The sequence below is a fragment of the Amphichorda felina genome (genome assembly GCF_050947745.1).
Source record: "Amphichorda felina strain 45539 chromosome Unknown scaffold_4, whole genome shotgun sequence".
Taxonomy (NCBI): Eukaryota; Fungi; Ascomycota; class Sordariomycetes; order Hypocreales; family Bionectriaceae; genus Amphichorda; species Amphichorda felina.
The window spans coordinates 1441249-1465253 of record NW_028145046.1 but is presented as its reverse complement, the minus strand read 5'-3'; the positions used below and the strand labels follow the sequence as shown (position 1 = coordinate 1465253).

Here is a 24005-nt window from a genome sequence, read left to right as displayed (position 1 = left end):
TTGAACATAGGTAGACAAGTCTGAATTCATAAACTCCGTGCTTTCCGGTAGTCCTTCCTGTATCCGCAATACTAAATAAAAACCAAGAACATGTGCCACTGAGATTTAAGCCCATTTACAAAAAGTAGTCTGCCACCGGCTTCTTAGCTGGCATCCCCCTAGAATCCTGCGGCGCAGCTTGGAAGACCCGGTACCGCCTCGCGGGCCCGCTCTTAGCGAATGGCTCACCCTCGACCATGACGCCGTCGCCGCCCTCGCTGCGACCAACATCTCCGTTGCTTCGCGAGAAGATGCCAGTGCCCGAGTCATCCTCCGACAGCTCCAGCATGGCAGCGACGTTGCCACAGCGGTAACAATAGTTAGGCGCGGACCAGACAGTGACAATGGAGGCATCGAACATTTCCTTAAAACCCTCCATGACAAGCTGGTGCGCCCGGGCAATGAGGCTGAGGTCGTTCCTGTGGTTGAAGACCTTGACAATATCAGCTCCGAACAGGAAACCGGCCCCGCGGGGGGAGAGCCCCCAGCCGTCAATCTCGTCCGGGTCCGACCATAGGAGATCGCACATGGCGCCCTCGTGCGGCACCTCCTGCTTGCGGTCGATCAACCTGATCCTATCAATGGTGTCAATGAGCGGGCTCAGGCCGCCGTGGACACATAAAACCGCGCCCGTCGGGTTGCCGATGGAGCCGCCGCTGTCGCCCGACGCGCCGGATCCAGGGGGCCCGGTCCTGTCCCCGCCGGCGACCCCGTTGGGGCTCCTCCCCTGCTCAGCCGATCGTTGGTGTGATTGCCGGGGGAAACGGCTCATGACGTTTCCACCTTGGTCGCAGACCTCAATCTCGGTCTCCGAGTCGATGGGCTCGATGCTGGACGAGAGGGTGTTTGAAGCACCTAGGACGATAGCCCCGAGCGCGAGGTAGTCGAAGGTATCGCAACAGTAGCGCCATACGTTCGCGCTGCCGTACTTTCTAATGCATTCATCGTAGAATCCGTAGACAGTTGTGATTTGGCGCGATTCGTGGTTCCCGCGGATCAGGGTCATGCGGTCGGGATATCGAACTTTGAGGCACAGAAGGAGGAGGAAGGTCTCGAGGGAGTAGAATCCACGGTCAACAAAGTCGCCTTTTCTTGAGAATTAGTGTCTGTGTGTGTACGTGGGAGACAATGGTGGTAAGATAGGACACGTACCCATGAACAGATAGTTTGTGTCTGGGACATCGCCGCCAACTCGGAAGAGCTCCATAAGATCATGGTACTGGCCGTGAATATCGCCGCATATCTGGCCATTGTTAGTGATGGGGGAAATCAGACTGCATTACAATGTTTACCGTTACAGGCGCCGTAACGGTGACGACGTTGCCCTCCTCGATCAGGAGCTCTCGCGCCTTGTGGCAGATCTCGCGGACCTGAGCTTCGGGGATGGGTCGGCATGAGCGCAGCTGCGCAATAGCTCTGCGTGCAGAACCGTCAGCTTACTTCGTTCTGTGGACTCGATGCGACCTTTATTGAACCGCCATACCTGTCAAGATCGCTCATGGCGGAGGAGGCTGGACAATCGCAACACGTGCAGCACTGAGCGCGACGTGGTGGTCCTCGACGATACTAGTCATGCGATATCACAGCATTTCGCAATATTCACCGCCAGTGGAGAGCCAGATATTCTGCTGAGTCAGTTCAAATAAGCGAATTATTGTATCAGGATGCTGTGTGAAAGAGAAGGAAAATATATCAATGGTGTGATAGAAAGAGTTGGCGATTACGGATACAGGTTGGGTAGTGGCGCATTGGGAATTTGGGACAATGCAATGCCCCTCCAAGCAGAGCAGTGGTGGTTGGGGTGACTAGAAGCTCGGACTTATAGTTTCTCCGGAGCTCTTTGTTAAACGATCGAGTTCCTGGCAGGTGCCTTCCAGTTGGGAGCTACCCAGCAGGACGGTACGTACCTCTCCTTGCCGGAGCTCCGGCATTTTCTAACCTCGTCCAATCCTGGCGCATGCGATTTCAAGCAGCGACATCAGCTCCTCGAGAATTCTCGCAGCAAACGGGCAACTCTCCCACCCAGGCCATCCACATCGTGGCGCCTGGAGGATGATTATTTGCGGGAGCTGTGAGTCCCCAATTGGCCATTGGTATTTTGTCTGGATCCCCGTACTGACATTCAATTGAGCCTGCTAGAATTCTTTTTCGGCCTGGGCCGATATAGCCGACGACACGAGCATCACCCCCAACCATGCCGCCGCATCTCCACCCGAGGTCCCGAATGACCTCGTCGCTCTTCGCGTCAACCGTCGTCGCCTGCTTCTTTGTCGTTGCGATGCCGCACATACTCCCGTGCCCGGTTCCCGCCACCAAATTCGCGGATGGCGAGGTGGTTATCGACGAGAACGGGAGGAGGAGGCGATTCCGCCGGAGAGAGAACCCCGAGGAGGTCAAGCAGGGGATTGTGCAGTTTAATGGCCCCATAGAGAGCGAGGACGCGATACAGAGAGCGAGGAGGGAGTGTCCCGTACCCAAGCCGGGCGGGATACTGGGCGAGTGGCTCGGGTTTCACAAGGACGATGGCGACAATGCCAATGCCGGGAGGAGGGTGGATAGGTGACGGTCCATCTCCCGAATCAAAAGCCAAAAACAACATATAAGCCCATGTCGCGCGGCTCTGTCTATTTTCGGTGCCGTGAGTGCGTTGGGCGCTTCGATAGAGCTCTAACTATCACCGGCACGAAGCAAAGTCCAGCTATAGAAATCAGCCAGCTCTGTGAGGAGGTTTGTCTCCATCTAGAGCGAATGGGTTAGTATCTGCTTGGAACTGCGGTCTGTAATCGACATCCTCACGAACGTCGATCTGACATGCCATGTCAGTCCCTAGTGATGGGAAAGCGAAGGAGTCCAGTTGCTGCCTGGGCATTGCTAGGCCGTTTAGGCCGCCAGGAAACGGGCTCGGTTCCTTATATCAGATAGATTGGTCAATCTGAGACTGAAGTCGTATTCATCTGAGACTCCATTTTTATAATACGAATACAGGGATCGACTTCACGATGTTGCACAACAGACCGTTAATGCCGTAAGTGACGACCATTCCGATCCGGCAGTGCCCATGCCTTTTTCCGTCGAGGAAATCCCAGTTGCCCATAGCTCATAAGTTGTCGGTCGAAGTTCAAAGCCATTGGTGACCGAAAGGATTGGCCATGGTCTGACAAGCGTTACGCCATGGCTATTGAAACTCCTCACAGCCCAAGCCGAATCTCCAAGGTGTCATGGGATACTACTCCCTAAATAACCCGTATCGTGTTCGTACATCTTAAGCAGTAGTGGTATTTGCAATCGAAATGCGCCAGCCGCTTGTAGCGGTAACAAAACTACCCCTGTAGCGCGCGAATACGCGTGTTGCGTTGGCAAGTACATAGTACATAGTAAGCGGCTTGCCAAGTTGCCAATGCGAAACAACGACGGTGGCCGCCGGGGACACAATGCAAATCCTGAGGTACACTTGACAAGTATCGGGATGAATGAGAATGGTGTGTTCACTCAGTTGCGTCTTTCCATGGTACGAGCTACCCGAATGGATGTGTAGCGAGATGTATTGCTACCCAGCTGAAGTTCACCGTGGTCGTCCATAGGCCAGCGGCACAAAGAGCACACGTAAATAATCAGCCTCATGGGGCACACGCACTCTTGTACGAGTACTCGTGGGACAGCACATTGAAGCATCCAGGGGGTTTGAATTGTTGGACTGTTGTAAGAGAGCGGTGTCGGTTTGGGGCGCCCCAGGGTAAGCGGGGGGATGGATGGGCTTGGCGCCAAGTCAGCTACTAATACGGCTACCTGAGGTAATAATTCCCATGGCAATTGAGTCGGTAAAGAATGCTCAATTGGCGGTGATGAGGTGTAATCTCAGATGCGTTGGTGGATGAGCCCTGGAAGCGGGAGTGGGAAGGAAGCATTGTTGACAGAAAAAATTACCTGCATCGACACAACTTGCTGGGGGGGCACCAGGGTGTTGATTCATAGCCACCTCTGGGATCATCTCACCCCCATGCTCATCGTTTTTTGGAGCCTTCGCATCTTTCACAGCAGTACGGCCCAATAGTGAGCACGGAGTTGCCGGTGAAAATCATTGCCCTCTCCCGACTCCTCCTTTCATTTCAATATCGCGGGGAAAGGGCCTCTAGCTCTCTGCACATACGCATGTAGGACGCAACAGACCGACGTCATCCTGGGGGGATGAAACTGGACCGACCACCCATCAAGATCGATATCGCTTTCGATTTCGAAGCCAGGAAACGGCCAAACCGTCAGTAGTCAGCGTTCTGTTTGGCCAGCATATCGTCACTTGCCTCGTGGAGCTAGTCTTCTACATGTACTCGTGCGAAGCTCTCATACCAACTATTACTACTTCTTGTGTACTTACCAGTATGCAAACTACCTTGGGATTCACGTACGACCTAGCACAGGCTATTCGTACCTGACGTAGGTACCTAGGCACCGGTCCCTCGTATATCTAGTAAACTGGGTTTGGACACTCTGTGCGACCAGCATCAGCTCGGTGGCTGTACAGAAACAATTTCAGAAGAATTTATGCGTCGTTGTGGTTCGTTGTCCTATTTGTACGTAGCTTGTACAATCTCGTGCCTTTATATCCGTACCTTAGCTTCTGTTTAATGATTACTCTGTACTGGATGGTTAATTATGACACTAAATCGGTGTAACCCACCGTTGCGTCCTGTTAGCGTGGCATGATATCACAATTCACCGGCATCGAACAAACTGTTCGAGACCGAGAAAACCGTTCTTGGCTTGTTTCTCAGCCCGAAACATGTCTCCTGCCGCCCAGATCCCCAATATCGGCACGTTGAACTACAAAAGAATTTGTAGACTCCGCCTGCACCAAAAATCTGCAGCGAGCGAACTCAATGTCAACCAACGCCCATCTGGCGGTCTGGTGTTCATCAAAGTTCAGCGGACCCTGCGACGCCACCCCGTGCTATTTTCATCGCCAGCCTCTGAACTCTGTTGTGCGATTAAAATGGGAAACTGAGACTGAAGTTTGCTACGTCCTCACCGGTGATGGATGCCCTTGGCTCGTCTAAAACCAATATGGCCGAAATGGTTACGAAGTCAAAAGCGTAATGGTACGGAGGCACTAGGGAGGTATTCAGGGCTTGGCTGCGACGATGCCATGATCAAGGGCAAAGCCGGCCTGGGCTGGGCCCCGTCCTACTACATAGTACATACCTAGTAGTATGTACGTAAGTACGTACCTTAGGTACCTTACCTCAGGGACCGTCCCCACCATCGCCCAGAACGTCCACTGGACGTGTGGACCACTCCTGGAGATCCGAAGCTAGGGCCCTCAACTTCCCAGGGTTCCGTGGAGGTTGCCCACAAGTGGTACGTACATGGGCTGGCCGCAGCACTGCCCCAGGCTCCATTCAGACCACCGGCACCGCCCTAGCCTCCCTAGCACACTGGTGGCAGTCTGGCGCACCCCCTGGACAAGCCTTGGACCCAGGACGGCCGAGGCGAGAGGAGCTCCCCTGGCCGTCGCTCCACCTGGGTACCTAGGTGGGGCTCTGCTGGCCTGGGCTGTGGTGCTGCTCGTGTTTCGTCGTCTCGGGGCTTTTGGGTGCCCGGAGTGCGGACGGCTTCGTATAAATCACACAATGCCCCCTCCCTCCAGGTGACGGCCCTCCCACTCTGACCTAACCTCGCCCTTGACCGCGATTCGTGCCCATTCACTCGCTTGACTTGTGCTATTGTGCTATTATCCCCGTCGCCCAATCGGATTGGCGGGTCTCTAGGCTTCTCGGAAGCTGCTCGCGTGCTCTGCTCCTTGTCTGGTACTAGGGGCAACGTACAAATAAGGAAAATAAGGCTCTTGGTGGGAAGGGGATTATCTGCGCCGAAACATGAGAAAGGGCTCTTTGTTTTCTGGATCGAGGACTGGAAGAATTGCAGAAGCACAGAATGACGGCCAAAATGACTCGCGATAATAAGAAGCTGGTGCTCGACGACGACGACATACTGCCCGAGAACAGCTACTTCACCTACCGACCCCTCTCAAACCTCCCCACGCCCCCTCCCAGCTCGAGAGAGTCGTCGGCATCACAGTCGTTACAGACAGAACTCGACGATGGCGAGGTTCTCCAGCCCAAGTTTAGAGGTAGCGCTTCCCTATGCGTATCCACGGTTTCCCATGCCGAGTTGCTGACCTTGAACTCCAGGACCTGCGATTCACCTCGTCAACCTCATTCCCTCGTCCGCTTCCCTAGCCATTGCTTCTATCCCCCTCGTCCAAGCCATCCTCAGCCGGGCCAACCTCCCTCTCGAGACAGTCGCCCTAGCCGTGTGCATCCTCGACAGCCTCGACTCTAGATTTGCCCGCACATGGCGCCTGTCGTGCCCCCTCCGCATGGGCTGCCTATCCACCACCTCCAAGCGGCACACGCTGCCCCCGACGCCCCTCGTCCACCAACAACTCCACATTGACTCTGTCAACCCGGAGATCATTATGCTCTCAGCGCTCGTCATCGCCGCCAAGTTCGTCGAGGACCCCCAGGAGTCAACGCACTACTACTGCGCCAGCTGGGGGCGGTCCATGTGGTCCGCGGAGCAGCTCAACGTCACGGAGCGCTGCATCATGGAGAGCCTCGGCTACCGCATCATGCCACTGTACAACGAGGACGTCCTCGCCGATGCTATGGTGGATATGCAGCTGGCCGCCCACCAGCACGACTGGCACCTTCGCCAGCCCTCTCCCCCGGAGAGTGTGTCAGCTACCCCAGGTGCCGAGGACGACTTTGTGCCCTCACACAGTCGCTCCAAGACACTGGCCGCCTTTGGGGTCGGCGTTCCTCGGATTCCCTTTCACGTTTCTGGGCCACAGGCATGACGAATATCAACGCCAAGGGCGTAAGGACGGTTATTTTAGGAGGCGACGGTTACTAACAACTGGCCTCCTTTGGACATGCATGGCAGCGGCGTTTCATGATACCCGGACTGGCTTCCGGGCTTGGTGCTATTGGTTTTTGTTTGGCAAGGTCGTCTTGGTGCTTTTCTTCATACATTCTGGTGCCCATTTGGTACCCTTGCTCCCTCGTCGGGACCTGGTTTGCTTTCCTGGCTTTGGCGATTTTATTGTAGAGGACTTTGGCGCCACATTAGGGATTTCTTGTGCACGGAAGCGGGATGAACAGCTGGCGTTTTCGTCAACTTCGGTTTATTAGCGGCAGGACAGACCTCTACTCTAGTTCTCTTGTAATTCATAATGGCCGCTTGGCTCCGTCTTGACATATCTACTAACCATCCTGCCACCTTGCGCGTAGTTGTCATCACGGGCTCAATCTTTGGATCTTCCACTCTTCCTCGCCCTCCTCCCTTTCGTACACAAACCGATCGTGCAGACGGTTCTCCCTCCCCTGCCAGAACTCAACTCTCGTCGGCACGATCCTCAACCCGCCCCAGAACTCGGGGATGGGTATATCGTCCCTGCCCTCAAACCGCTCCTCCACGTCCCTGACCCACCCCTCCAACTGCGCCCTCCCGTCGTCGCCTTCCGCGTGCCCCTCCTGCGGCTGAAGCACCTGGCTCTGGCGGCTCGCCCAGGCGCCAATCCTGCTGCCGCGCACACGGGTGTCAAAGTACGCCCTGCTCTCCTCGCTGGTCATCCTCGTGGCCGTGCCCTCGACCCTGACCTGGCGCTGCAGCGACTCCCAGAAGAAGAGCAGGCTGGCGTGCGAGTTGGTGCGCAGGTCGGCGGCCTTGCGGCTCGTGCCCAGGTTGGTGTAGATGACGAAGCCGCCCGCGGCGTCGAGCTCCTTGAGGTAGACGACGCGCGACGAGACGCGGCCCGAGGGGAGCTCGGCGGTGGAGAGGGTGGCGGCCTCCGGGTGCGGGAGGTGCTCCTGGGCTTGTGCAAACCAGGAGTGGAACTGGGGGATGGGGGACGACCGGTCGAGGTCGTCGCGGGTGAGCTTGCCGCGGGTGAACTGCCCGGCCTGGCCGCTAGGAGCTATGGGGTGGTCAGTTGGTTTGTCGTGTCGCTACGGGTGGTAGCTATGTACACACAGATGAGCTTGGAACGATCCGGGGGCGGATGGAGGGCCATTGCTGTGCTTGTAAACAGGCGTCTAGCCTGGAAGAATCGCATTGACTGTGTCAATGACTGCGAGGATCGCTTTTCGGACAGCCCAATCGGCCTCCGTGACACCTTTGGGTACGGCACGTGACTATGCTATGATGGCCTATTATGCTTTGAGACTAAATCCGATGGTATGCGTAGCAGTGATTGCTTATAAGTATACGGATACTATAGGTACGAGTACGATCACTGTCCAATGCCGATATGTTCCCCTCTATCGGTTAAAAGTGACGCATAGCTTGGCTGATGACATTGTAGCTTAGAAAAAGTAAAAAAGGACCGCGAGAGTTGCCAAGGGAGAACGAGCAGAGCGTCAAAAACGGATTAGTACCCGCTGTAAAACTCACTCGCACTCGTACGTACTTGGAAGATTATGAGGCGGCTCGAGTGGTTCGAGTGGTCAGAGCAAGTCTCCCGTATTATCGTACGAAGCAGGCACGCATCGCCGGTTCCGATGGCGGGGCGCATGCCAGTCGGAAAGGCCCATTGATAAAATACAGCAGGTATGACTACCGTAATGATAAATATCACCTACCTTGGTACGCACTAACATGTATACAAACCTACGTACTACGTAGGTACTAATCTACTGGTACTATAACAATATTACCAGAAGACATTATTCACGAATATACGGATAAACAGGCACAAATGAATTCTACCTACCTTAGGAACACAAATACATGCTTACTTAGGTAAGCACTTACGTACATTTATGACGGTCGAAATCCTGGTGTTGCCTTTTTTTTTTTTCGGTACCAAACCGCTTGCGGGTATCGGCCACCACCTAGGAAAGTGGGTTGGTGGGGGCCTGAGCGGCGGAGTGACGAAAAATCCATTGGGGAAAAAAAATATTCTGCTGGAAAAACTCGCGAAGTGGCAGTCATCTCAACCGCGACTGACGAGTTAATTGTGGGGTGCCAGAGGCCCAGAGTGGCCAATTTTTGCAGTATTACTTCCGATTCTCGCTCTCCCACTTTTTTTTTTTTTCCTCACACTCTTTCCTCCCCATTGATCGTGCCTCAGACCAAGACGGACTGGCACGACCGACTGGCACAGAGGAAGAAACCATGGCAGTCCAACTTAAGCCGCCGTCGTCAGCTCGGCTGGCCAACGACGACGGGCTCATCTGCCTCGAATTGGAAGATGGCTCGACCTACCAGGGCTACAGCTTCGGCGCCAACAAGAGCATCGCCGGAGAGCTGGTCTTCCAGACGGGCATGGTTGGCTACCCCGAATCCGTCACTGATCCCTCCTACCGCGGTCAGATCCTGGTCATCACCTTTCCCCTCGTCGGCAACTATGGTGTCCCCTCGCGGGAGGCCATGGACGAGCTGCTGGGCGACCTGCCGGCTCACTTTGAGTCCTCTCAGATCCACATCGCAGGCCTGGTGACCGCCTCATACTGCGGCGAGGACTACTCCCACTTCCTGGCCGCTTCGTCACTCGGCCAGTGGCTCAAGGAGCAGGGCGTTCCCGCCATGTACGGCGTCGACACCAGGGCTCTGACCAAGAAGCTTCGCCAGAAGGGCAGCATGCTGGGCAAGATGCGTGTCGAGAGCAAGACACTGCACAACGGGACTGCAAGTGGCCTCGTCGACAGCCACCCGTCGCTCGACTACTTTGATGCAATTGACTGGGTGAACCCGAACGAGAAGAATCTCGTCGCACAGGGTGAGTCCTTTCTCTCCGTGATTTATTGTGTAATAACTGGACGGTTGTGCTCATTCGTTATGCTGTAGTGTCCGTTAAGGAGCCCAAACTGTACAAGCCACCCCCGTCCGTGGCCCGCAAGCACCCGTCCGGCCGAACAATCCGCGTACTGTGCGTTGATGTTGGAATGAAATATAATCAGCTGAGGTGCTTCCTCAAGCGCGGCGTTGAGGTCCTGGTCTGCCCCTGGGACCATGATCTTGTCAAGGAGGCCGGCGACCAGTATGACGGTCTCTTCATCTCCAACGGACCCGGTGACCCGGCAGTCCTGGACAAGACTGTCAAGAACATCTCCGCGGCTATGGAGAAGAACAAGACTCCCGTCTTTGGTATTTGCCTGGGCCACCAGCTCCTGGCCCGCGCCTCCGGCGCCAAGACGAAGAAGATGAAGTTCGGAAACCGAGGCCACAACATCCCCTGCACGAGCATGGTCACCGGCAAATGCCACATTACCTCCCAGAACCACGGGTTCGAGGTCGATGCCTCGAGCCTGCCCTTCGGATGGAAGGAGCTTTTCGTCAATGCCAACGATGGTAGCAATGAGGGTATCATGCACGTCGATAAGCCCTACTTCAGTGTCCAGTTCCATCCCGAAAGTACCCCCGGTCCCCGGGATACTGAGTTCCTCTTCGACGTCTTCATTGACACCATTGCCAACTGCGCCGAGGACCCCAAACTTCTACAGGCTCCTGTGAGCTTCCCTGGAGGTACCATCGAAGAGAACGAGAGGCTGCACCCCCGCGTGTCGGTCAAGAAGGTTCTCGTTCTTGGTAGCGGTGGTCTCAGCATTGGCCAGGCCGGAGAGTTCGACTACTCCGGTAGCCAGGCTATCAAGGCTCTCAAGGAGGAGAACATCTACACTGTTCTCATCAACCCCAACATTGCCACCATTCAGACTTCCAAGGGCCTCGCCGACAAGGTCTATTTCTTGCCCGTCAACGCCGACTTTGTGCGCAAGGTCATCAAGTACGAGCGCCCGGATGCTATCTATGTCACTTTTGGTGGCCAGACCGCCCTTCAGGTCGGTATCCAGCTCAAGGATGAATTCGAGGAGCTGGGCGTCAAGGTTTTGGGTACTCCTATTGACACCATCATCACGACCGAGGACCGTGAGCTCTTTGCCCGCAGCATGGACTCGATCGGCGAGAAGTGCGCCAAGTCTGCTTCTGCTAATAACATTGATGAAGCTATGGAAGCCGTCAAGGGAATTGGCTTCCCCGTCATTGTCCGCGCCGCCTATGCTTTGGGCGGTCTAGGCAGTGGTTTCGCTAACAATGAGGACGAGCTGCTTGAACTCTGCAACAAGGCTTTCGCTGCTAGCCCTCAGGTGCTTATTGAACGGAGTATGAAAGGCTGGAAGGAGATCGAGTACGAAGTCGTTCGCGATGCCCAAGACAACTGCATCACGGTCTGCAACATGGAGAACTTTGACCCCCTTGGCATTCACACAGGTGACTCCATCGTTGTTGCGCCCTCGCAGACCCTGTCTGATGAGGACTACAACATGCTGCGAACCACGGCTGTCAATGTCATCCGCCATTTGGGCGTTGTGGGCGAGTGCAACATCCAGTACGCGCTGAACCCCTTCTCGAGAGAGTACTGCATCATTGAGGTCAATGCCCGACTCTCGAGATCTTCGGCTCTTGCCTCCAAGGCGACCGGCTATCCCCTTGCCTTCATTGCCGCCAAGTTGGGTCTCGGCATCCCCCTCAAGGAGATCAAGAATTCCGTCACCAAGGAGACCTGCGCCTGCTTCGAGCCGTCCCTGGATTACGTCGTGGTCAAGATGCCCAGGTGGGATCTGAAGAAGTTCACTCGCGTCTCCACCCAGCTCGGCTCCTCCATGAAGAGTGTCGGCGAGGTCATGAGCATTGGCAGGTCTTTCGAGGAAGCCATCCAGAAGGCCATTCGTTCCATCGACTTCCACAATCTGGGCTTCGGTGAGACCAAGGCTCTCATGAAGATCGACGATGAGCTTCAAACACCGTCTGACCAGCGACTTTTTGCCATCGCAAATGCCATGCACGACGGCTACTCCGTGGACAAGATTTGGGAGATGACCAAGATCGACAAGTGGTTCCTCCGCAAGCTCAAGGGCCTGAGCGACTTTGGCAAGGAAATGACCAAGTACAGCACTACCGACATTGCTAGCGCCCCTCACATTCTCATGCAAGCTAAGCGGCTTGGCTTCTCGGATCGCCAGCTCGCAAAGTTCTGGAGTTCCAACGAGATTGCTATCCGCAGGCTGAGACTTGACGCCGGAATTCACCCCTTTGTTAAGCAGATTGACACTGTCGCTGCTGAGTTCCCGGCTTTCACCAACTATCTCTATCTGACCTACAATGCCTCGGAGAGCGATATCACCTTCGACGACCACGGTGTCATGGTTCTAGGTTCCGGTGTCTACCGTATCGGTTCCTCCGTTGAGTTCGACTGGTGCTCCGTTCGTGCTATCCGCACCCTCCGTGCCACTGGATTCAAGACTGTCATGGTCAATTATAACCCGGAGACCGTGAGCACCGATTACGACGAGGCTGATAAGCTTTACTTTGAGAACATCAACCTGGAGACGGTCTTGGACATCTACCAGCTCGAGAACGCCAGCGGCGTCCTTGGTGCCATGGGTGGCCAGACCCCCAACAACATCGCCTTGCCCCTACACCGTGCTGGAGTCAAGGTTCTCGGAACCTCGCCCGAGATGATCGACACGGCTGAGAACCGTTACAAGTTCTCCCGCATGTTGGACCGCATCGAAGTTGATCAGCCTACCTGGAAGGAGCTGACCAGCTTTGAGGAGGCCCAGAACTTCTGCAACAAGGTGACGTACCCAGTGTTGGTGCGCCCGTCGTATGTTCTGTCGGGAGCTGCCATGAACACGGTGTACTCGGAGAAGGACCTGCGGAACTACCTGGCCCAAGCCGCCGAAGTGTCCCGCGAGCATCCCGTCGTCATTACCAAGTACATTGAGAATGCCAAGGAGATTGAGATGGATGCCGTTGCCAAGGATGGCAAGGTTATTGGCCACTTCATCTCGGAACATGTTGAGAATGCTGGTGTTCACTCTGGTGATGCCACCCTCATCCTGCCTCCCCAGGACTTGGAGAAGACTACGATCCATCGCATCGAGGAGGCTACTCGGAAGATTGGTGCTGCGCTGAACGTCACCGGCCCATTCAACATCCAGTTCATCGCCAAGGACAACGACATCAAGGTCATTGAATGCAATGTCCGCGCCTCGCGGTCTTTCCCCTTCGTGTCCAAGGTCATGGGAGTCGATCTCATCGAGATGGCTACCAAGGCCATCATGGACCAGCCGTTCCAGGCGTACCCCCCCACCGACCTGAGCCCCAACTGCGTCGGCGTCAAGGTTCCCCAGTTCAGTTTCTCGCGACTCTCAGGCGCCGACCCTGTTCTTGGTGTTGAGATGGCATCGACTGGTGAAGTTGCCTGCTTCGGTGTCGATAAGAACGAGGCGTACCTCAAGGCCCTCCTGTCTACTGGCTTTAAGATTCCCAAGGCCAATATCCTCCTGTCTATTGGCAGCTACAAGGACAAGAAGGAGATGCTTCCCTCAGTTGAGAATCTCGCCAAGATTGGCTACAAGCTCTTTGCCACAGCCGGAACTGCAGACTTCCTCCAGGAGCACGGCATTCCTGTGCAGTATCTTGAGGTCCTGGGCAGCGATGAGGACCGAAGCTCTGAGTTCTCCCTCACTCAGCACTTGGCTAAGAACACCATCGACCTTTACATCAACCTGCCCTCCAACAACAAGTACCGGCGCCCTGCTAACTATATGAGCAAGGGTTACCAGACCCGCCGTATGGCTGTCGACTACCAGATTCCTCTGGTCACCAATGTCAAGAATGCCAAGATTTTGATCGAAGCCATCGCTCGCAGGTTCGATCTTGAGGTGTCGAAGCGCGACTATCAGACCAGCCACCGTACCGTTGTTCTTCCTGGCCTGATCAACATTGCCGCTTTCGTCCCTGGCATTGTGTCTCCTGGGAGCACTGATATGCAGGCGGTCACCAAGGCCTCTATCAAGGGCGGCTTCAGCATGATCCGTGTCATGCCACTGGGTGTTGGAGGTTCGATCACAGATGCCATTACCCTCAAGACTGCTCAGCAGAACAGCAAGAAGGGAGGACACTGCGACTATAATTTCTCCATCTCTGCTACCTCGGATAACGCTACCCAGATCAGCACCGTCACTGGAGAAGTGGGTTCGTTGTTCATTCCGTTCAACCACCTCTCTGGAAACATCAACAAGGTGGCCGCCGTCACGGCTCACTTTGATGCCTGGCCTGCCCACAAGCCAATTGTGACAGATGCCATGCTGACTGATTTGGCTTCCATCTTGCTCCTGGCCAGCCTTCACAACCGTCGCATCCACGTCACCTCGGTGACGACCAAGGATGATATTCGTTTGATTGCCCTGAGCAAGGCCAAGGGGCTGCAGGTGACTTGCGACGTCTCCATCTATTCTCTCTACCTGTCGCAGAATGACTTCCCGGACTTTGACCGCCTTCCTACGGCAGAGGACCAGGCAGCTCTGTGGGAGTATATGGACAGCATCGATGTCTTCTCCGTCGGCAGCTTGCCGTACCAGCTGGCCACTGCTCAAGGCCACAAGGCTGACCCGTCGATGGGTATCGCCGAGGCCCTTCCTCTCTTGCTCTCTTCTGTGACGGAGGGCAAGCTGACCATGGACGACATCAAGACTAAGCTGTACCAGAATCCCATGGAGATCTTTGAGCTGCACGACCAGATCGATACCACGATTGAAGTGGAGGTTGACCGATCATACGCGTTTTCGTCTGCTTCTTGGTCTCCATTCCAGGGTCGCCAGGTGTATGGTTCTGTCAAGCGGGTGACATTCCAGGATACCACTCTATGCCTGGATGGCGAGATACTGCCTGTGCAGCCGATGGGCAAGGACATGTCCTCCCACCTGATGCCTCCGCAGTCGCCGACTGTGATGCCTGTAGTGCCGTCCATCAGCCAGGTCACCGAGAGCCCGCGGCCCCGACAACAGTCGCTCCTTGGGCCTGCGAAGATCACTAAGCTCCGAGGAATGGACAGCGGGCTGGCAACCCCGATGTCACCTACCCGGGGCGAAGCTGGTGTTGAGGAACTCTCCCTCCCGGCACAGCTGCAGCTCTCGACGATCTCTTCGATTCAGCAGCTTCTGTCGCAGCCGTCAGCGTTCAAGAGGTCCCACGTCCTGTCCGTGAAGCGGTACTCCAGGTCAGATCTCCACTTGCTGTTCACTGTGGCTCAGGAGATGCGCCTTGGTGTCCAGCGGGAAGGAGTCCTGAATGTTCTTCCCGGCCGCGTCCTCTGCACTCTATTCTACGAGCCATCCACTCGAACTTACTCATCCTTCGATGCAGCGATGCAACGCCTAGGCGGCCGGACAGTCCCCATCTCTACCCCGCACTCCTCGGTCCAGAAGGGCGAGACTCTGCAGGACACCCTGCGGACGTTGGGCTGCTATGGTGACGCCCTCGTGCTGAGACATCCCGAGGAGAACTCGGTTAATGTTGCCGAGAAGTACAGCTCTGTGCCCGTCATCAATGGTGGAAATGGCAGCAAGGAGCACCCGACGCAGGCATTCCTGGACCTCTTCACCATCCGAGAGGAACTGGGTACCGTCCAAGGCCTTACCATCACCTTCCTGGGTGACCTCCTCCACGGCCGGACGGTGCACTCGCTGGTGTACCTGCTCCAGCACTACCAGGTCCAGGTGCAGCTTGTGGCGCCTAAGGGCCTGGAGCTCCCGGCGAATGTCCGCGAGCAGCTGGTCGCCTCGGGTTCTCTGCTGAGCGAGTCCGAGACCCTGACGCCTGAGATTGTGGCCAAGAGCGACGTGCTGTACTGCACCCGGGTGCAGAAGGAGCGGTTCGCCAGTGTGGATGACTACGAGAAGGTCAAGAATTCGTACCGCGTGGACAATGCTGTGCTCAAGCACGCCAAGAACTCAATGGTTGTCATGCACCCGTTGCCGAGGAATGAGGAGATTGCGGAGGAGGTGGACTATGACCAGCGGGCGGCCTACTTCAGGCAGGTGAGTCACATACTCCGCCCCATAGGACGAATGAAGGGAGTTGGATGCTAACAGAAAATACAGATGAGGTACGGATTGTACTGCCGAATGGCCCTCCTGGCGCTTGTCATGGCTTAGTCTTAAGAGGCAATGATATGTGTCGTTGGGTCTGAGCGGCATCGACATGATTAGTCGATTGGTTGGGATTGCTTTCACAACTAGAAAAGTTACGGCGGATATGGGTTATCGTAGACTTGTATGGTTTTTGCTCTGATTGATATAAACGTATTCACATGGGTCCGGCTACGTATGGCGTTAGCGTGGAGTAGGTATATGTGTACGACGTGAACGTACACGGTTATGTGAGGGGCGGCGTTATTTGGGAGCTCATCGACGTTATGTGTGTCGTTTGTGCTTGGGCTGAGCGTTTTATGTATTTTATGTATTTTTACGTGTTGTATGAGTATGTATGTGTATACGAATATATAATGTTAGCTTTAGTTCTCTATGTGTATGTGTTTATATCTCATATCTTCGTATATATATTCATATGTTCGCTTATATAGGTACCGATATAAATATATATCTGTATATTATATATACCTATATGGAATACTTAGAAGTAGTTAATTTTGGTATCTAGCTCTTGCCCAGCATTCGTTCACGGTGTTTACGCGCTACCACAACATAGGTGGGGGGACCTTGCATCAAGGTGTGCACTACGGATAGCCTCTAGCGAACGCCATGCACTACCAGTTGACTGGACGCGACCTGTACCTGGAAGGCTGAAGCTGTATTTCGATCCCATAGTATCCGTATTTGTGGAAAGTGGGACCCTCGTTATTCTGGAGTTCTCTACCCCACAATAGATGTACATTCTCATATGGTATTGTCGAGTCGAGGGCGTCGAGCATCTCAGCTGTTGGACCAGACAGAGCCTTTCAGCCTCATGCTTCAGCTGTTGACTGGCGGGGAGGCAACCCTCCCGAACCCGTACATAGTAGTCAAGTCATGGTCTGATGTTGCCAGCTTGCCGCGACTCTTAACATATCATTGATATTGCAAGACGACATCTATTCATATTCCCTTGCCGGGCCCTTCCGTCCCGAGAGCCAAAATGGCACCGTCTGGTATTTCAACGCAAACCACCTCCAACAACGCCCCCTCCACATCGTCCGTGCCTGCAATGCCGGTTCCTCCAATCCAAGCATTGAGGAGACGTGTAGTATGTACTAGTTATGTGCCAAATGGTATGGACTGCCCCTCAGTAACGCCGCTATTGGACTCCTCACTTTTTATCCCAAACAATCAGTACCAGGCATCCAACGTCGCGCAGTCGATTTTCCCCAACTTTGCAACGCCAGGCAAAAACGCCCTTGAAATGCACAAAACAAGCATCCAGTCCAACCCCTCCCCGTGTCCGAGTTGCGCGTGAGCATGCCTTCTGAGCGACCATGATTCTCTCCGTTTATCCAGAAGCCGGAGCAAGACTCTAAGAGCCGGCTCCGCTTTGGTTTGGAGGTGCTGGCATGTTGGTCATCTGAGGTGTCTTATGTGTGGTCGGGCTAGGCTGATTGAACCCAGGGTTCGGCTGCTTCTGGCCCATCCCCGGCGCTCGGAACGCCGGCTCCTTATTTGGGTCGATTCCAGGATAGCAGGCCTGCAGCCGACCATAGAGTTCCTTGATAGCCTGGCTGCGCTCCTCGCGGTCCGCTACCGGGTCAATCTTGGCATCACCTCCCTCCGCGACAACAGGCTGCGCCCTAAGCTTAACCGACAAGGTGAGGTTTGGCGGTGTCAGGTAAGCCGGGCAGGGTGGCAGCTTTGTGTCTGGTTTACGGTCTGCCAATGCCGCCATGTAAGACAAGTTTGCTTGTAAACGCCGCATACACCTGAACAAGGCTTTGTCAGATCCTCCTCTCACCAGAGATGGTACGGACAACTTACTGGATATAATCCTGCTGCAACGAAGTCTCTTCCTCGGTGGGTTTCCGATCCGTCGTCAACTTGCCCCCCGCGGCAAGTTCTTTCTTGATCTCTTGCTGTGATGTCTGGATCTGAATAGACTCGTATAGCAGCTCATGGTTGATGTCTAGCAGGAGTGCGAATCTTTTCTTGTCGCGCGGCTCCGCCCCCGGGCTCACAGGAGCGGCACTCGCGGCAGGGCCAGCTTGTTGCCCGCTTTGATTAGAGGGGTGAGTCGGTGTATTCGGCGTCACGGTTTCTGCAGGCTGCTGCTGCTGCGGCTGCTGCGGCTGTTGTGGCTGCTGCTGCTTCTGATGCTGATGCTGTTGTTGCTGCTGATGCTGCTGCTGCTGCTGCTGCTGCTGTTGCTGCTGTTGTTGCTGCTGGTGGTGTTGCTGCTGCTGTTGGTGATGTTGCTGCTGCTGCTGCTGCTGCTGATGCTGCTGGAAATTGACCGGTGTCTGGGGTTGAGGAGTAGGTTGTTGAGGCGGCTGGAACTGGCCTTGTTGTTGCGATGGTATGGCGTTTGAGGGCGTCCCGTGAGCTGAGCTGGGGGGTCGCTGAGGGGTGGAGGCTTGGTTCATGGCAGGATGATTCGGCTGCTGCTGTTGCATGCGCTGCATCATCTGGGGGTTCTGTTGCGGCATGCCCGGTTGCTGCATGGGGAAGCCTTGCATGCCACCGCCGGCCATCATGAAGTTGTTGGGAGCGAAGTTCTGGGGGCTCATCGAAGAGGGGACAACCTGCCCATACGGGGACCCGGGGAACTGCTGCTGGTATCCTGGCACTAGCATCACGAGGTCAGCACATGGGAAGTCACACACTGGGGCAGCATGGCTGGCCAAGCGGAGATGTTCGGCGCGCAGATTCGTATCGAATGCGGACAGCCATGGCATAGAGGCGTACAGGGCGCCATGGAGACACGAACAGCAGGCCAGGAGGGCGACTCACTCTGACCATTGGCACCCATGTGTGGCATCCCGGGATTCTGCATCATGCCGCCGGCCATCATCTGGGGGGTTGCGCCGGGGCCAAAAGCACCTTGGGGCGTCATTCCAGCGAACTGTTGTTGTTGGTTGTACATCATCTGCTGTTGCGGCTGCTGGGGCTGCTGATGCTGCTGCTGCTGCTGAGGGTTGGCATTGTTGAAGCTGGGCCCGGCAGCATTGCCGAAGCCGTAGCCGCCCGAGTACATGGCTAACACCCCGTGCAGATGGTACCGGGGGATTTTAGAGATCTGAGATCTGAGGAGGAAGGCTTGTCGCAGGACTCGGCGATGCGTCCCAGAATCGTTTCGTCGCAGGCAGGTGGAGGCGGTCCTTGTTGGAGCGAAAATGTCTCGCAGCTCGCAGCTGTACTAGGAGGCGGGGTCTCGAGGTTCTTCAGGTCGTGAGGTTGTTCGATGTCAACAGTAGCGGCTGTGTGCGGGCAAGTATCGAGCGCAAGATCCTGGCGACGTGAGGGACGACGTGGACGGACGTGGACGGAGGAACGATGATAGCTCGAACCAGGCGCTCACAGCTCGATGGCACGAGGACGCGTACGAAGAGGAGCTCTGAGACGAGAGTGCGGGCTCTGGAGATTGTGGAATCGAAGACGGCGGGAGGGCAGACGCGGGCGTGGAGGATGGATCGCAAAGATGGATCGCAAGGATGGAAGCTTGGAAGCTTGGAAGCGACGGCGAATTCTGTAGAACCCAGGCAAGGGAGGTGGGACCTGCCATGGCCTGCCAGCCTGCCATTGACTGGTCTGGGACTGGTCTGTTGGTCGGTCTGCTGACTCCCAACGAGGTGGGCGGGGCTCGACTCTCCTCCAGCAACGCGCTCGTCCTCACCACAACAATCTCTCATCCCGCCAACATCGTCGCAGCAGCCTCGAATTGGTCAAGAATAAATGCAGGAACCGGCCCTGCCTGGTCTCTGAACGGGGCCCTGTTCCCTGTTTACGGCATCCACGAGCCTCAGAGAAACACCACCCAAACTGATCACCAGCATGCACTTCGACGGCCCGTTTGCGGACTTCCAGGAGGGTAAATGTGCCCTTGTTACAGCAGCTTCATGGCACCAATGGAATAGGTAATTGCATGTAGCTTGGGGATACCAACGCGCAGAAAGATGCAGAGCTCGTAGGCCGATATCATACCAACTGCGCAGCTACCAAATTCGCTCTCAGCCCCTTGCACTCCGTCACACGTCTTCCAACTTCTTGTCGATCCCCATCGCCCGATTCATGATGGCGTTTGGATCATCGCCCCCGGCATCCAGGACTTCCAGGTGTCCGCTGCTGTCCTTTGCCCCCGTCCTGTACCCCGAATGGCTCCCAAAGACGTGCCACGTGTACCCGGTCGTGATGGCCGTGACGATGAGGAAGGCAAAGATGGTCCAGTTGCCCATGCTGTACATGGGCGAGTCGCTGCCGGGGAAGAGGAAAGGTGCCGAGATGCCGCCGCAGTTGGCAATCGAGATCATGCCTCCCGTGGCGAGGGCCGTGGCCGTCGAGCCGCGGACCATGGCCGTTCGGTGCTTTGACAGATTTCAGCTTGGGTTCTCACGAGTCACGATGGGCATGGTGACTGTGGGACGTTGGAAATCGACGAATACTTACAGCAATAAAGGGGAGGACGGCGGCATTGGTGCATGCAATCATGCACAGCGCCACATAACGAGCACCCCAGTGCTTCACCACCGCCAGGAGGAGATACCCTATCCCGATGAAAACGCAGGCGCCGATGACATGGCGCGAACGCTCCTTGGTCCTGTCGCTGTGCAGGCAGTTCCCCACAATGACAAACATAGCCACGACATTGGGCGGGACCGTCAGCAGCTGGGCATTGTACCCGTCGAAGCCGAGGGAGGCGACAATGGTCGGGCAAAAGTAGCCAAAGGCGTTGAGGGAGTTTGTCATGAGGAAGTACTGGGCGGCAAAGAGCCAGAAGAAGGGGTCCGCTAGGGTCTCCTTGGCGACCTTGCTGTCCCAGTGCTTGTCGTTCATAGAGGGCGCGTACGGCCCCAGGCGCTTGACGGCGAAGGCGCGCTCGTCGGGGGTGAGCCACGATGCCGTCTGCGGGTAGTCTGGCAGCATGAACCAGACCATGACGCCGACGATGATGGCGGGGATGCCCTCGAGAACGAAGAGCCAGCGCCAACCCTCGAGCCCGGCGCGGCCGTTGAGGAAGGATATGGCGGTGGCGAGCAGCCCGCCAAAGGCGCCGGCGACGGCGATGGAGGAGGCGAAGATGGCCATGCGGGTAGCGCGCTCCTCGGGCTTGTACCAGAAGCACAGGTACATCATGACGCCCGGGAAGAAGCCGGCCTCGCAGATGCCCAGGAAGATGCGGGCGGCGAGCAGGCCGCCGTAGGTGGAGACGGCGGCGGTGCAGATGGTGACGATGCCCCAGGAGACCATGATGCGGGAGATCCAGCGGCTGGGGGAGAAGTACTTGAGCAGGATGTTGGAGGGGAACTCCATGAGGACGTAGGGGACGAAGAAGAGGGCGACGGCGACATTGTAGCGCTGGCCGGTGAGGTTGAGCTGGGTGACGATGTTGTCCTCGGGAGTGTCGTTGTTGAGAGTGCGGGCGTTGCCCAGATTGACCCTGTCGAGGTAGTCTAGGGCGTGTGAGAATCTGCCCCCCAGGCGTTGTAGAAGGCAAGTCTTGACTTACTGAGGAGGTAGGTGACGCAGATCCAAGGGAGAATGCGGACGTCTTGCTTGCGGACGATGCGGCGCTCCATGTCCTTGTCAGCCAGGTCGACCGTCTCCAGGCCGGGCACGTCTAAGGACGGCGCCGGGGCCGTGAGAGACTTCCAGCTGACCATTTCTGCGGTGTAATTACGTGGAGTGGCTGGGTACTATGCAGCTTGGTGATGCTCCTGGACTACTGGTATCCGTGCCCTGGTGTAAGTGAGTCGACTACCAACTACCTTGTGTTCCCTGCACGTCTAGTCCCATGTAGATCAGGAGGATCGCCAGAGTCCCGCTCCAGTTGGAGAAACTTCTTCTTTATATGAAATGAACACCACCATTGCAAGCATTACGAGGGCTACGAGCCTGATACCTTTCCCCTCGTCCTTCGATAAGGCCCGTCCAGGGTTCCGTTGTGCGAACCCCTCAACCAGCCAAACCAGCCAGGGGTGCTTATCTCTGGAGGTGCACTTAGAAACCACCCAATCAGCGAATTACCAGCCACAGTCGGCCGCTGGGGAAGTTGGAGGTCGTCGATGTGGATCATGGCCCAGAATGGCATTTTAGCCTTGCGGCCCAGCTGGACCCGAGATGACTCTACGGAGCACGGTGTATGGAGAACGGAGCATGTGTGGTCACGGTGGTGACCCTCAGGAGTCAGGACTCGGTCAGTGACAGCAATTGAGTTCCCGTCCTCCACAGCAGCGCCGAGTGCGGCCCCACAACAATTACCAGGTGACTCTACTCTCTCAGTGGCCGAGTCACCCCCAAACTCGTCACTGAACGGCCACTCCTCCGGTGTCGGTGGGGCCACTCAACATAACTACTAGTACTGACCCCCACCATCCCACCATCGCCAAACCTCGACTCTGGACGTGTTGGGACAGCATCATCACCTCCACCTCCACCTCCACCATCCACTGTCTGCTGTCACCCTTCGACTCTGCAGGCCAATTCGCACAGACGACACACCCATCATGTCGCCGTTCAACCTCGAAACCTGCGCGCGTCCCAACATCCTGGCCCTGCAGCCCTACCGCTGCGCCAGAGAGTCAGTCCCTGCCAACCCGCCATGCCGCTGGAACATGACCACTTGCTGACACAGCTTCCCCCCCCCCCCTCCAGTGACTATAAGGATGATGGCACAAACATCCTCCTCGATGCCAACGAGAATTCCTACGGCCCTTCCCTCCCCGAACCCTCGGCCGCTGCTGACGCCGCCAATGGCACGGATGTCGACATCCTCGGCCTGAACCGCTACCCCGACCCCCACCAGCGCGAACTGAAGCAGCTCCTCTGCGACCTGCGCAACACCCACGCCCACACCCCCAAGACCATCACCCCCGACAACCTCTTTGTAGGTGTCGGTAGCGATGAGGCCATCGATGCCCTCCTCCGCTGCTTCTGCGTCCCCGGCCGTGACCGCATCCTCGTCTGCCCCCCGACATACGGCATGTATGGCGTCTCGGCCCAGGTCAACGACGTCGCCCTCGTCAAGGTGCCCCTCCTTCCGGCCCCCGACTTTGCTCTCGACGTCGACACCATCTCTGCCGCCCTCTCCAACGAGCCCAACATCAAGCTCGTCTACCTCTGCTCCCCCGGCAACCCCACCGGGTCCCTCCTCGCCAAGGCCGATGTTGAGCGCATCCTCGCCCACCCGACCTGGAACGGCGTCGTCGTCGCCGACGAGGCCTACATCGATTTCGCCCCTGAGGACGCCTCCCTCGCCGAGCTCGTCGCTGAGTACCCCAACCTCGTCGTCATGCAGACCCTCTCCAAGGCCTTTGGCATGGCCGGCATCCGCCTCGGCGCCGCCTTCACATCCCCGCCCATTGCCGGCCTGCTCAACAACCTCAAGGCCCCCTACAACATCTCCAGCCCCACCAGCGCCCTCGCCGCCGCCGCCCTCCGCGGGCCCGGCCTCGCCGTCATGCGCCGCAACCGCGCCAGGATCGTCAGCCAGCGCGACCGCCTCGTCGCCGAGCTGGCCCACGTCGACGGCGTCGGCCGCCTGCGCGGCGGCACCGCCAGCAACTTCCTGCTCTACGAGATCCTCAACGCCCGCGGCGAGCCCGACAACGCCACCGCCCTCGCCGTCTACGAGCGCCTCGCCGAGAACCTGGGCGTCGTGGTGCGCTTCCGCGGCAAGGAGCACGGCTGCCTGGGCTGCATTCGCATCACGGTGGGGACCGAGGACGAGGTGACGCGGTTCCTCGAGGCCATCCGCAAGGTCCTGGGCGAGGTCAGGGGCAGTGGTGCCAAGGAGGCCAACGGTGCTGCCGCGTAGATGTTGTGTTGTGCGGGGAAGAGGACTCAAAAAGACGAATGGGATCATAATAGACGGAGCGGCGCCATCTTGGGTAATAGAATACAATCAAGATCTTTTTTTTTCTTTTTCTTTTTCTTTTTTCCTTTCCTTTTCTCTACCATGTATTCTTTGAGACCTGATAACCACTA

General features: G+C 56.4%; 8 protein-coding genes across 8 annotated transcripts; 4 read left to right on the top strand and 4 right to left on the bottom strand.

The window, feature by feature from the left end:
- Positions 1–115: 115 nt before the first annotated feature.
- PPH3 (Metallo-dependent phosphatase-like protein) lies at positions 116–1539 on the bottom strand (the record flags this gene model as incomplete). Its single annotated transcript, XM_083193675.1, has 4 exons — positions 116–1125; positions 1192–1282; positions 1332–1455; positions 1523–1539. The coding sequence occupies 4 exons, from the start codon at positions 1537–1539 to the stop codon at positions 116–118; spliced, it is 1242 nt and encodes a 413-aa protein (XP_083050623.1).
- A 694-nt stretch (positions 1540–2233) lies between these two features.
- On the top strand, positions 2234–2602 carry ACO1O0_004233 (uncharacterized protein; the record flags this gene model as incomplete). The annotated part of the gene is made up of 1 exon (XM_083193674.1): positions 2234–2602. One exon carries the CDS (start codon positions 2234–2236, stop codon positions 2600–2602), a length of 369 nt encoding a protein of 122 aa, XP_083050622.1.
- Positions 2603–5979: 3377 nt separating this feature from the next.
- Positions 5980–6892, top strand: ACO1O0_004232 (uncharacterized protein; the record flags this gene model as incomplete). The annotated part of the gene is made up of 2 exons (XM_083193673.1): positions 5980–6163; positions 6225–6892. 2 exons carry the CDS (start codon positions 5980–5982, stop codon positions 6890–6892), a joined length of 852 nt encoding a protein of 283 aa, XP_083050621.1.
- A 439-nt stretch (positions 6893–7331) lies between these two features.
- Positions 7332–8107, bottom strand: PDX3 (pyridoxamine-phosphate oxidase; the record flags this gene model as incomplete). The annotated part of the gene is made up of 2 exons (XM_083193672.1): positions 7332–8011; positions 8068–8107. The coding sequence occupies 2 exons, from the start codon at positions 8105–8107 to the stop codon at positions 7332–7334; spliced, it is 720 nt and encodes a 239-aa protein (XP_083050620.1).
- Positions 8108–9210: 1103 nt separating this feature from the next.
- URA2 (bifunctional carbamoylphosphate synthetase/aspartate transcarbamylase) lies at positions 9211–15954 on the top strand (the record flags this gene model as incomplete). The annotated part of the gene is made up of 3 exons (XM_083193671.1): positions 9211–9814; positions 9883–15920; positions 15946–15954. 3 exons carry the CDS (start codon positions 9211–9213, stop codon positions 15952–15954), a joined length of 6651 nt encoding a protein of 2216 aa, XP_083050619.1.
- A 1437-nt stretch (positions 15955–17391) lies between these two features.
- ACO1O0_004229 (uncharacterized protein) lies at positions 17392–19059 on the bottom strand (the record flags this gene model as incomplete). Its single annotated transcript, XM_083193670.1, has 3 exons — positions 17392–17791; positions 17847–18651; positions 18816–19059. 3 exons carry the CDS (start codon positions 19057–19059, stop codon positions 17392–17394), a joined length of 1449 nt encoding a protein of 482 aa, XP_083050618.1.
- Positions 19060–20050: 991 nt separating this feature from the next.
- On the bottom strand, positions 20051–21682 carry ACO1O0_004228 (major facilitator superfamily domain-containing protein; the record flags this gene model as incomplete). The annotated part of the gene is made up of 3 exons (XM_083193669.1): positions 20051–20386; positions 20469–21472; positions 21529–21682. The coding sequence occupies 3 exons, from the start codon at positions 21680–21682 to the stop codon at positions 20051–20053; spliced, it is 1494 nt and encodes a 497-aa protein (XP_083050617.1).
- Positions 21683–22525: 843 nt separating this feature from the next.
- On the top strand, positions 22526–23835 carry HIS5 (histidinol-phosphate transaminase; the record flags this gene model as incomplete). Its single annotated transcript, XM_083193668.1, has 2 exons — positions 22526–22599; positions 22674–23835. The coding sequence occupies 2 exons, from the start codon at positions 22526–22528 to the stop codon at positions 23833–23835; spliced, it is 1236 nt and encodes a 411-aa protein (XP_083050616.1).
- Positions 23836–24005: the final 170 nt, after the last annotated feature.